Source organism: Anomalospiza imberbis, chromosome 6 (assembly GCF_031753505.1).
Source record: "Anomalospiza imberbis isolate Cuckoo-Finch-1a 21T00152 chromosome 6, ASM3175350v1, whole genome shotgun sequence".
NCBI classification, from domain to species: Eukaryota; Metazoa; Chordata; class Aves; order Passeriformes; family Viduidae; genus Anomalospiza; species Anomalospiza imberbis.
Genome location: NC_089686.1, coordinates 20,389,425 through 20,402,055, shown reverse-complemented (window position 1 = coordinate 20,402,055; position 12,631 = coordinate 20,389,425). Strand labels below are relative to the sequence as shown.

The following is a 12,631-nucleotide window of genomic DNA, read 5'->3' as shown; positions in this document are numbered from 1 at the left end:
AACTGTTGTAGAATGACAGGAAAGAAGACTACACCAGTATCATCACAATCTCATTCCCTGCTGTAACTCAGCTTTTGTCTCATCACTTCTTCCTGCAAAAGAAACATGTTCCCTAATACTCTATTTCAGCTACACATCTTGTATTTTGCATACTACCATAACATAATCTTCTGGGTGTTTATAAACCAGAGAAGTAATGACCCTACAAAATCTGTCAGAGTTTCATGATATAACATATAATTATATGATGATTTAGTTTGCTCAAATAAATATTAAAATTTTATGTTTACAGCTACTTAACTGCTTATATATTCTGTCCATTAATACCAAGTTTTCAGCTATGAATTCTACAAATGGAAAAGACCTAAAAAGTTAAGATAAACTGAAAGTTGCTCACAGTTGTTATTGCTTTGGTTTGTTCCTTGTTGTATTCTCTGTATTGTCCTAGCAAATGGTCAACGTGTCTTAGATTTCTGTTGGTATCCTTAAATAAAAAAGTTTTAGGAAAAAAGTCAAAACAGAAACTTCCTCCAATCAAACATTACTGTTGTCTTCATTCTTATTGATTTCTAAGATTAAATTGAAAACACAAATGCCTTCTAAAGCGTTTAAGCATTCAAAATCCTATTCAAGAAACCAGAATCTGAAGGGGTACAGCATGGCTAAAGGGAGGAAAATGAAGAAGAAGAAAAAAACAAAACCAAAGGCTATAATTTCATTACAACAGTAAGGCCTCAGCATCAAATAAAAAGTTTTTTCAAGTTTCAGCCATTGTGTAGAAAAACTTTTTTAATCCAACGATTTTAACATAACCTGCTTGTAGAACAGAATAGATATGTGAGAAATAACAAGTTTTTGAAGGTGAACACACAAGGTAAGGTCACTGCATGAGTATTCTCTGACCAGATAAACACCTGGATCAGATGGAAGATCTGTTGAAAAGCAGTCCATAAAAAGCAATTAGCTTAAAATCAGAATTTCAGAAGAGCAGCTAGAAAGGTTTGACAGAATCAGAATACCAAAGAATCCCTTTTAAAATGTAGTCAGACTATAGTCTTATTATTATCTTTTTTCTAGGCTGATGTTTATTTTCCAGATAAGTAGTTTTGAAGTTTAAATTTACCATTCTATATTAATTTTTTCTTATTATATATTAAAAGAAAAAAAAAATTGCTAGCCAAACAATAAGTAATAAAACATACACCCATCCACTCTAGGTATCCAGAACTGTCAACTACAGAAGAATGGGAATAAATTCTCAAGCACTAATGGTGTCAGGATAGCTAAATGTCTCCTCCCACTTGCAAAACAGATACTCGCTCTGCACTCTCCGCTTTTTCTTACTCTCTTACAAGTTTAGAAATAATGCTTCTCCCAGTGTTTTTTCACATCTAGAAAATATTTTAAATGTAAGCTCTATCCTGAAGGAATTGACTGCTTACATATTTATCAGAAATTTGGAAATTTTACACAGTACAAAGAGAACCAAGAAACCAAGACAAGGCTGAAACCTTCTGCTAGAAAATTTCATACCTTTTGTGAGAATCTAACAAAGCTGATTTGCCCTTATTCAGTTTGCTAACTTTATAAATAGTATTCCCCAACACATCATTGTTTCTAACAGCATTCTATTACTGTCTGAAATAGCAACTGTACAAAAGTGCAACAAGCCATGCCCTTTCAGCTCAAAAGCAGTATGATAAATTTCCCAAAACCGTTTTTGGTTTGCACAGAAAGCAATGTTTCCCATCTGTGCAGTACACTCCACAACTTTATAAATGAAAATTTGACCCTGTGTTACAGAAATTCAGGCTCTATAAATATTTTAAAACTGTATTTTGTAAACAACCTGCAAAGTGCTTGCTAAAGTATGGATCTTCTCTGTAACTTCTTCAGCACCATAGTTCTGAGCTCTGATGTGGGATGCCCTCAAAGGCCGCCTTCCAATCCGACCTGTAAGTAAGTTGTCTGAATCACTGGATGAATCTGCCATCAGTACCTTGAAGCCTAGGCAGGAAGACCAGAAAAAGTAACATGTGTTAATTCCTGTCTGTAACTGAAGTCTTGCACAATATTCCCAAAGCAACTTCATAAACTCAGATTACATTTGCCTTTCTGGCTTGGGTCAGCAGGATGTACTTTTGAAGCAGATCTTCCAACTGCTCCTCAGTTATTACCTTTGTTCACACTACAAAGCAGAGTCAAGATGCAGGAGGCAGAGCCTTCTAGGAGCAAATTAAATCAAAATATGCAATCTCACTGTTTCTAAATGTTCAGTACCCATGATCAAATCACAGCTCCTCCCCAAACATTTAACAATCTTACTGGTCTGCAGAACCTCTCTCCTTTACCTCACAGTACTCACTAAGCTGTCTTCAGAATGGGGATTGCTAAATCTCAAGGATGGCAAGATAGAGGAGAAAAAAGGTCAACAATCATCAGATGGGTGAAATTATTAAAAACTACAGACAGCTGTGCCTAGTATAGTAAAGTCACATAGTAACTGATTAAAATAACAACACTCAAAAGGTAGGTTAGACTGAATTTTTTTCTTAAGCTATTACACAGTGCAGCAGTTTGCCTTAAGGTCATGGAATGACTTGGTGAAAGAAGAAATAGACTGGCAAATTCTTCAACCCCTGTAGTCAACAAAAAAAAAAAGTCACAGTAAAGATGATGTTCTTCTAGCCATGAGAGCTGAAATTTCCGAAAGAAACCATAGATGGATTCAAATATTATACTATATTTTATCTGGAGGCAACTTGATGTTTTTCCAAATCTTTATATTTAATTTTCAAAAGATTGCAAATTTGTGTCCCCTAGACTTGGATAAAAACCTTTCAAACATGAAAGAACAGCAAATAAACATGCTCAGTCTGTGTTCAAGTACATCAGTCTTCCTTCTTTTTCTGAACTGGTGAATTTACCTCATCTTTCCTCTTCTTATCTCACCACACTAAAGCACATTCTTACTAACATTATCAGAATTCATTATTCCAGTGCCTTACTCTAGTCGGCTGCAATGAAGTCTTAATAAGACTGAAAAAGAATAAACACTGAACACTGGGAAACAGAAATTATGGGATATTTTCAAAGAAAAAGAAAAATTAAAAAAACCACTGGTATAAATAATAACATGGAACAATATTGGCTTTACTGTAATTTGGTAAAAAAAAAATCAACAAAACCCAACAAAGAAGTAGACCCAACCATAAGAGCCTCAACTACTGAAAAGGAAAGATTGAAGGAAAAAAAGGGAAATAAAGATTTACAGCAGGAAAGATTAATGGTTTATTTTCAGCTGTCCAAAATAGGTTCATTAAGATATATACTAGCCAAAGCACAGAAGAAAGGTCAGTAATCAAGGTAAAAATAAAAGAAATCACAGGATAAGGAGAACATTTTGTCTAAAGAAAACTTACTATTTATGGTTAAGCATTCCTCTTTGTTGTCATGAGCAACCTAAAAGAGACAAGTACTTTTAAGGTGAAGAAGCTGTTTCACATGAGGCAATATCCTCATTTTTAAAGGAACTGTGAAAGTTTCACTCTAAATTAAAAAAATAAAAATCACAAAGAAGTAGAAATTAGTAGAAATGTTCCATATGCACATTTGCCTATCAATTGAAACAAACAAAAAAAAGTTTATCACTTTTTCCATAAAGCTACACTAATTTCAGCACAAGATCATACGACCTACTTGACAGGAAGAATCATTTGGCTCTTACTGGTTTTTAGTTCTACCCAAGCAGATCATAACCTTCGTTGAACTGATGAAAAGCATCAATACTCACTATTTTCCTTTCCTGTAGGAAGCAGAGCATTTCAGCTTCACTGAGGACATTTTAAGATATGCCAGGTAAGAAGTAGAGCTGACAATCTCAATGTCAAGCTCTCCAGCTCAAGTAAACAAAAGACAAAGTCAGTGTACACAACCTGATTATTCCTCAAGTGTTTTATTTGTTCAGCTCCACACAGACTAATCTATCACTAGGTAACTAACTTAGTGTTAAAGGAATGGTTGAAGCCTTATAGCTAAGACTGAGCGCTACAAAAAAAAATATAATCATTTCAGAAAGGAACAGCATGACACCTGAAAGGCCCCTTCCTTTAGTGTTTGTATTTGAGCCCGGCAAAAGACAGGAAGGTGATCCCATATGGTGATATTTCACCATCGTGCCTTAAGGGATCAGTACCACATTTTATCGCCAATTTGTCACACCGTGCTCCCAGCACTCTTCAGCAGCACGACACAGAAAACGCTTCCTTCGCACTGTTCATAAGCAAGTAATGCCCTCTGGAAATCGTCCTCCTGCCGGGCACGCAGGGAACTTCACTAACACCCGACTCCAACTCGGAGTCTCCTGGTTCTTCGGCCCAGACAGGCCCGTGGAGCCCAGAACGGCGCCGGGCACGCCGGCCTCCGGAGTGTGCCGGGGCACCCCGCGCCTCCCGCCGCCGCCCCCATCCGCGCCCGCCCTCCCGCGGCGCCCCAAGCCGGACAGCCGCCTCCCGCACACCGCCCTGGCCGCGGCCCTGCCCGCACCCCCAGCCCTCACCGCACAGCACTCCGAGGCGAGGCCGCCCCGTCCCCGGGCACCTTCCGCCCGCCTCACCTCGCCGCTATGGCAACTTGAACTAGCCGCCCTGCCGCCAGCTGCCGGGGCCGCGGGCCGGGCGCCGGGCGCCCCGCAGCGCTCCATGGGACTCGGAGTCCAGAAGCCGCGGGTCCGCCATGGAAAAGGCAGAGTGCGGGACTTCAACTCCCGAGAGGCTTTGCGGCGGCGGCGCGGCGAGGGACGGGCAGGTCCCTCCTTGCCAGGCCTGCGGAGAGCGCTGGTGGCAGCGTGGGAGGTTCCGCAAGTGACCTGGTGTTTATGAACTTTGTTTTGTGAAACGCTAATTTTTTACAAAATACACATTGATGTTTACAAACATGTCAGCTTAATGACTGCGAAGAGCAGAAACAAAAGCTATTGCGCCGGTAAAGCCGGCGAGCGTGTTCCGCTTCCGAGCAGACGGCTGACAGGCTGGGGACAGGCGTGTGCGCTACTGAGAGCAGCTGTTTCTTACAGGAGGCATCTCCCTTCCTGTTTCTTGACTTGTTCTTGTTTCCTTAAGCCGCGCATTTCCCTGCTCCCAAATGTTGTATCCATTACCCTTGTGTGCAGTAAAAACGACCAAATATTACACACTGCTACTCTGACTGGCCTTGAAGAGAGAAAAGGGATAAAGAGTGTTGTGACCGATGACAGAAAATGTCTCCTGGGCCTCTGAAACTTGGGCAGAGCTTGCCGTAGGCAAGTCACTGGAATATTTGACCACCTGTAGGTGAGCACTCCAGCCAAAGGTAAATGTAGTGAGCTGGGGTTTTTCATACAAATTATGTCTATTGCCTCTGGAATCCACTCCAGGCAGTGACCATTGGCCTTTGAGCGCAGTAATAAGGAGTGGCTGGCAGTCTGTAGTGTCTTCCTTCATTCCTGTCCTGCAGGAGTGTTTCACGAGCTCACAATACAGCAGGCATGCTTGGATGCCGTATGATTACGACACGCTTCATGTGTAAGCCAGGTCTCCCACACTGGCAGCTTTCACCAGCGGTCCAGGCAGTGGCTGCTGGCCCCTTTGTGGTCATGCTTAAGAGGCATTAACCTCATCTGAGCTGAAGGTAGGTGAGACACAGTACAGGAATGTAAGGATATGTTATAAACGCCAATCACTTGGTTTTTAAAATTTTAAAAGTTTAATAATAATAAAATAGTTATAAAAAATAGTAATACAATTAGAGTAATGAAAATTTAGAGTTAGGACAATTACAAGACAATAAAAAGCAAAGAATTACGGACGTCCGGATGCTCTCGGGCACTTAAGCCCAATAAGCATGCCTTGTGAACAAAGGAATAATCTTTAAAAGCAGTAGCCTGTTGCATATTCATACATCTCATACATGATGCATAAATTCCTTGCAAATTAAGAACTTTTCTGGTTTTTGTCAACTTCTTCCCCTTAATCCTGGTGGTTCCATGAAGATGGAGAGAAGGTGGAAGAATGTTTGTCTTTTCCGATAAGGAGGCCGTAATTCTTTATGGGCCCCCATCATTGTCATCTCTGTGTGAAGAGTTTCTTCATTATCTCATCTCTTGCTTGAGCTAGTAAAAAAAACCCCACATACATAGGCTCTATTTTAACTACAAAACTACATATACCATACTATTAAAATGTTAATACAGCACTTCTAATCAATATAACATAATACATATAGTATTCAATTTAATATTTGCGAAAAGCCAATCATAAAATATGCATTTTTCACAAGATATAATTTATATCACTGCGAGCCAAAGCATTAGTGAGTAAGTAGTAAAGAAATAAGTCTTCCCTAGCTTCAATACATGGGCATTGTCCTGCCCCTTCCTTTGCAAAATGCAGCATAGTCACGTCTAAATGCAGGGTGAGAGTCAGGCCTTCGGCTCAGTTTTCTGCTTATGGAGGTCTCTGGGAGACAGGACCTAAATTTTCCTGAGTTCTCTGAGGATTTTTCTCTCAGTTTTGCACTTGTCGGTGGTCTTACTACTCCATAGACTCAACAGAATTCATCTATGAGCAAATTTCTTTTCCTGCCCTAGTATTGTTTCTCAGGCCATCACAGAGAGGATGAAGCGGTAACTAACGTGTCCTGGATGTGACTGGTACATACATGAGAAGTGTATTTACATCTGTGCTGAGTGTGAGCACATCTGACTTGCTGCTAACACAATGTTCCAGTGGAAGCTGATGCCAGTGCCTGAGACCGACACACCAGGCACAGCCACAGGTTCTAAAGACCAGGCTAACCGAGCGTGTGCCGCCTGACAAAGTAGCTAGTCAGCAAGAGCACTTGTTAGCTTGTAGCAAAAGAAGCAGATGCTTCAAAAGGCTGTATGTACACAGCTACATTGTCAGCTGCAGCATTGCACAAATACTCTTTCACATATGCATATGAAATAAAGCTTATGCCAATGATTAAGATATAGCTTTTTCATCTCTATCAGGTTAAGGCTTGCTTGGTATAAAAATTGAGATACTAAAAACTGTTACAGAAAACATGTAAGCAGGCATATATGCCAAGATTTCTGTCATAGTTTAGGAATGGTATTCCTCAATTTAGTATTCCCACTGAAAAAACCCAAACCTGCTCCCTTACTTTCCACCACCCCCCTCCACTTCCCCCTGCCCCTTCCCAGCGCGCTGCAGAGGAGAACTGGGGACATAAAAGATAAAGATCACAGGTTCACAATAACAATTTACTGAAAACAGCAAAAACACTAATTACATATTACATAAAAAAGGAAATGATCCATGGAAAATAACCCTGCAATAATAGACAATAACAGATGGTTCCCTCCACCACATTTCCTCAGCTGGAAGGAGCTCCTCCTTCCCAGAAGAGATTCCCTTTCCCCTGCACCCAACAAACGGCTTAGGTGGTATAAAATAACCTTTGGGTCCTGACCATGCCCCCTTCTGCCTACAGCTACAATAAACCCTGTCCTGACTGGAACCAGGACATGCTGGATTTTGTGTATCTTTGCTGAGAAAGATTCAAACCATCCAGGTCCCACCACTCTCAACAGAGAAGAATGCAGCATTTCACTGATGTTTTCTCACTCAGCTGATTCGGTGAACATCAGTATAAAGTAACAAACTGCTTGAAATGCCCTGTGGGTTTTGTACAACATATTTGGTGCCAACTTCTGGTGTCTTCTGTTCTCTTCAAAATTCAAGGAATGAAAGAAAGAGCAGATAAGTGTAATAGGGTTGTTCATGAGGGTTGCTAATTTACAAGTGCAATGAACTGTCAGCTCAGTAAAGTCTGTTCCTTGTACCTGTGCATTTTGACTTACAGAGTAGATGGATGTAATAGAGGTTTTTTACTACACCTTTCTTTAGAGCAAAGAGAGGCCTAAAATTTGTGTGTGTGTGTATTTGTTGCTGTGTCCACTGCCCTGATGGTCCATTTGGCCCAGCATATTGTGTTCATCAGTGACAGCAGGAGGTTATATTGAGAGAGAGGCTACGTGCTATGATCAAAGCCTCTGTAGTTTCTTCTGGCATCTACATTTGTCACGTCAGAGCTCATTTGTAAGAAGGCTGTTTCCTTTGGTGTCTGTTTACAGGCCTGTAGACCCTAAGTTTGTATAATCCTGTGTGCCTTCTCAACCTCCTAGCAATGATTTCTGGAAGCTTATTTCTGAGTGTGTGAAAAAGTGCTTTATTCCTACTTTATGGTTTTGCATAATTTAAGGGCTGTTGCTGAAAACTGAGCTAAAGGCAGATTGAAAATCTAAATAAACTGTATCTAGAGTTCTGTTGACAGCTTCAGAAGACTTTCAAAACATATAAGGAACATCTGTCCTTCAAAAAAGCTGTTCTGATTCTTCCTTCAAAGAGCATGCACACATTAATTTTATTCTTCCTAGTAGTTTATACTGATATACACACTACAGTTGTCAGAGTCATATTTTTGAAATTCTCTTTTTGAAGATAAACAGTATTGTGATTTTTTTTTGTTAATTGTTTCCTTTTGTCATAAGGATGTTAAATATGTGCATAAGATTGCTATAGTACATCTTCAGTTTGGAATGAGGATGATGAGAAATGATTTAACTGTGCACAAACCACTATACTAGACATAATTATAAAGAAGGTGTTTAACTTTAGAAGAACAGAACCTTTTTATTTCATTAGATGAATTTGAAAATATATCCCAGCATTCTGTTATCTGAGGTCTTATGTTGAGACAGTAACGTGATGGTGCTTGCCTTTAGAGAGGCCAGCATGGTCTTTCTACTTCAGGTTAGTGCTGCTTAATTAATGCTGTTGTGCCCCTTGGCTAATACAAATAGAGATCTTGGATAAAACCTTTGAAAAAAAAAAAGGAAATATTATTCTGAGCCATTACATTACTGCATATATATAAATAAACATGTATTGAGTCTGAGGACACAGACCTTAATGGTAGAAAATCAATGAGGACTATAAGTTTTTTTAAAAAATAATTTCTTTTTTATAAGCTTAAATTTAATTTTTAAAATTTTTGTATTTGTCACCAATGGTAGGTACCCTTTCATGCTATACTACTTGTCCTCCATGACAAGTCATTATTCATAGAGATTTCAGGAGATTGTTTTGCTATTTCTTTCACAAGGCTATTAAAAAAAACCAAAAAGACAACACAAAATAAATAACTGTCCCACAGCTTCATCTTCCGTGGTACTCAGAAAATGAGTTATTTTATGAGCAGCTATCATAAATGCATAAAAGAGGAGAAGCACTATGTGGTAGATGAATTGTCACCTAAGTCAGTGAGCTTAAAAGCCATTTTTTATTTATGATTACTGTAATAAACAATCAAACTCTGCTATTAAACATGCTGGTCTCCTTATTAAAGGAAGTATGTGCCATGATCCAAGTCAAAGAAAAGTGCAAGATCTGTCTGAAGGCTGAAATATTAGGGCAAATTCATTTATGCTAGAGGTTATTTCTAAGCCTGGATGCCCATGCAAGAGATGCAGACAGAGCAGAATGAAGTCAAAGATGGCTAGAAACCTGACTTTAGATGAAGAGGCACAGGGAATTTAAGCCTGAGGGGAAAAATATACAAAGAAAGACATAAGTCCATAGGCCCTGGGATGAAGCCATGGCTGCTGAGGTAGCTACTGACATGATGAGGGACACCAAGATAATTAATCTCTCAATTGAGGAAAAACTGAGAAAGCTGGGCTGTCTAGCCTGGAGAAGAGAAGGCTTGAAGGATCTCATCCTTGTATATAAATACTTGAAGGGAGCATGTCCAGTGACAAGGCAAGAGGCAATGGGCACAAATGGAACAGGACTTTCTATCATCATCAGGAAACTCTTTTCAGTTTTGAGGGTGACCAAACACTGGCACACAGTGCATGAAGAAGCTGTGGATCTACATCCTTGGAATAACCAAAAGCTGTTTGAACTGAACACAGTTCTGGGCGACAAGCTGTAGGTGACCCTGCTTGATTAGGGGCTTGGGCAAATGGCTTCCAGGGTCCCTTCCAATCTCAATGATTCTGTGACTCAGTGATTCAATAACTCTTTCTGTAGACAAATTTACCTGCCTGGAAACAGCTGTCATCTTTCTTACCTAAATGTATTGCTTAAGGTCAAGAGTTACTTTCATCTAGCTCTTCTCTCTGAGCACTCTTAAGAATCAACAGCCTCAGCCTTTATAAGGCTGTACACAGCAGTACCTCCTCTATCCTGCAGCCTACTGGGTATCTCAATTTTCGCAGTTTTTCATGGATTTCTCTTACAGTAAGGAAAAGCACAAGAGTTCCTCAATATCCTGTAACCATAAAACTCCAAAACTACCTTGAAATAGAAGATTTTTTTTTTTTTAATATGGACATGAATCTTCAAGAACCTAGAATAAACTTATTTCATGTAGCTGTTCAAACACTTGATGAATGATGCTGTGTCAAAGCAGTGTGTCTAATGTACTTTTTTCTGACATGCAAGAAATTATTTGAGATACTGAAATAGAAACAGGTAGGAATTAGCATATCTTCCAAGCATGTAGTATGGCAAAACATGTGGATTAGTCAGAAAAAAACTCCCACCAAGTCTATTAATTTACTCTTTACTGATTTGTTTTCCCAGTTTAAACATTTCCTTATGCAAATATTCCTAGATGTAGTTGTTGATACCTGGTGATCTATGTGGAACACCAATTAGACCTAAGTGTTTCTTTGTTAGAACCTGTTGTGGTTTATCTGATTTGTGTATAAACCATATAAGCAGTGAAAGGATAAGTGAGAAACCACATCAAATCTGTCAGATCATAATAATGTTATTTTTTCAGAAATCAACACAAAAATTATGGAATTCAGAGCCTTGCAGTGCTTGAGAGGATATGTACTAAATGAGAAACACTGGCTGTCACTAGAGGGAGTGCCTGGAACAGTGGAAAAAGATTCTTGTCAACTCTTGCTGTCTTTAAATTAATAGAAACATGCAGGGGTCTGTGAAAAAGAACAAGGAAAAAAATATGCAATATACAGTGATTTAAAAGTGATTTTCTTTCCTATTTGTTTATTTGAATCAGAGCACAAGACAATTTAATTGATAAAAATTACTTCATTCTCTAGCCTTGGGGCATACAGGATTTTGCATGTCTGCTCTTAGGATTGTATTTATAATTGTGGATGTACACTCATTGGTGATAATTTTAATACATTAACTGGTTTTAGTATATAAAAGAGGAACATTTATTCATATTCTACAGGGTTGAAAAGTTGCCAGTCACTCTAAGCTGCTAGTCACTTTTCAATACTGATGTGATCAGAACTATTGATTATTGTTCTGTTTTACAGCTTAAAACACTTGCAGTCTTGACTAAGCTAAGCAACTGTGTTCCATCATTCCTTCAATACAGGTCATGTTTCTAAACTTCCCATTTTCCTTACTATCCTGTCAATAATCCTATTTGTCAATCCTTCTTGATGATAAAGTATTCCAGACAACTCTATAAATGCAAAATGAAATGGAATAATTGCCACATATTCCCATATTTCTGCCATGCAGGGTGTGACATATTGCATGTACCTACCTGTGTTTTTCTATTCGGAATTTACATTCTGACTGGAGTTCAGAGACCTCCCTAGCCTGGGGTTATCTGTAGACTTACAAGTATACTCTTAGTTCGCCCATCACTGGGCCTGTTCTTGATAAAGTTGAACAGAAGGATTGGGAACTGACTAGAAGAAGCCAGAGCATGCAATGCGAGGCTTGCAGCTCCCTCGGGGCCAGGCACCAGGAGCCACAGAGGATCCTCCTCGAGCGGCAGACAGGGCCTGGCAGCCCATTCCATCCCACCAGCTCCGCTAGGGGCTGCACAGCTGATGGCTTTTTGGGGCAGCTACAACCCCAGGCACTGTCACCTCCTTGGGGACTTGGGACAGGCTAAGACTGGGCCAGGATGGTGGCCTGGGTGTCAGGGCTAGCATAGCAGGGCCCATGGCCAGGCAGGACAGCTGGAGACCTGCCCCAGTGTGGTGGTGGTGGTGCTGGGGCAGGGACTGATAGCCCTTGCCATGGTCCTGGGTTCTGTGGAGGCTGGAGGAAGGTCCTAGTAGAGGCCAGACAGGGACAGTCAGGTCCATCAATGCTCTCAGCTCTGACAGGCTGCTCTAGGTGAGGACTGCAGGCTGTGAGCCAAACGTGGCCACAGCACAGAGAGTGGCCTTGCCAACAGGACGCAGTCCTACAGCACGGACTCAGCAGGACTGGGTTGGTGATATTGACAGCCACAGCAAGGCAAGGAATGAAAATAGATCCAGGGTCCAGATATGAGAAGCAAGAGACACCTGGAGACAAGACTACATTGTAGGTCCAAGATCTGCCAAGGAGACAGGACTGGAGAGAAGACGAGACAATGCTACCTTCCACATAGGTCCTCAGTAAATGCAGGAAAACCAGTCAGCAAGACAGGGCTGTAGGAATCAGGCTGGGAATGAGTTCAGTGTTTGAATAGCTCAGGCCTGAGCTGACCCAGAGCCCCAGAGCTGTCAGAGAGGGTACATGGTGCTGAGGTGGTTAGGTTGGCCAGGGCAGAGCCCTGA

At 40.5% G+C, this 12,631-nt stretch overlaps 1 protein-coding gene across 12 annotated transcripts in view; it reads right to left on the bottom strand.

The window, feature by feature from the left end:
• The window catches only part of CEP128 (centrosomal protein 128), a 212,053-nt gene extending 207,241 nt beyond the window's left edge, over positions 1-4,812 (bottom strand). For 6 of the 12 annotated variants that reach the window (XR_010999883.1, XM_068192686.1, XM_068192691.1 and 3 more), the window contains exons 1-4: positions 4,616-4,812; positions 3,423-3,462; positions 1,850-2,007; positions 398-484 (exon numbers count right to left, since the gene is read on the bottom strand). Coding sequence is in view for 8 of the 12 variants with exons in the window: in XM_068192686.1 (XP_068048787.1) it covers positions 398-484; positions 1,850-2,007; positions 3,423-3,462; positions 4,616-4,702 (372 nt within the window). In the remaining 4 variants the exon portion in view is untranslated. Of the gene's footprint in view, positions 1-397; positions 485-1,849; positions 2,008-3,422; positions 3,463-4,599 lie in introns of all 12 variants that reach the window. The other 6 variants (XR_010999880.1, XR_010999881.1, XR_010999879.1 and 3 more) reach the window with 2 other exon arrangements.
• Between the last annotated feature and the right edge of the window lie 7,819 nt (positions 4,813-12,631).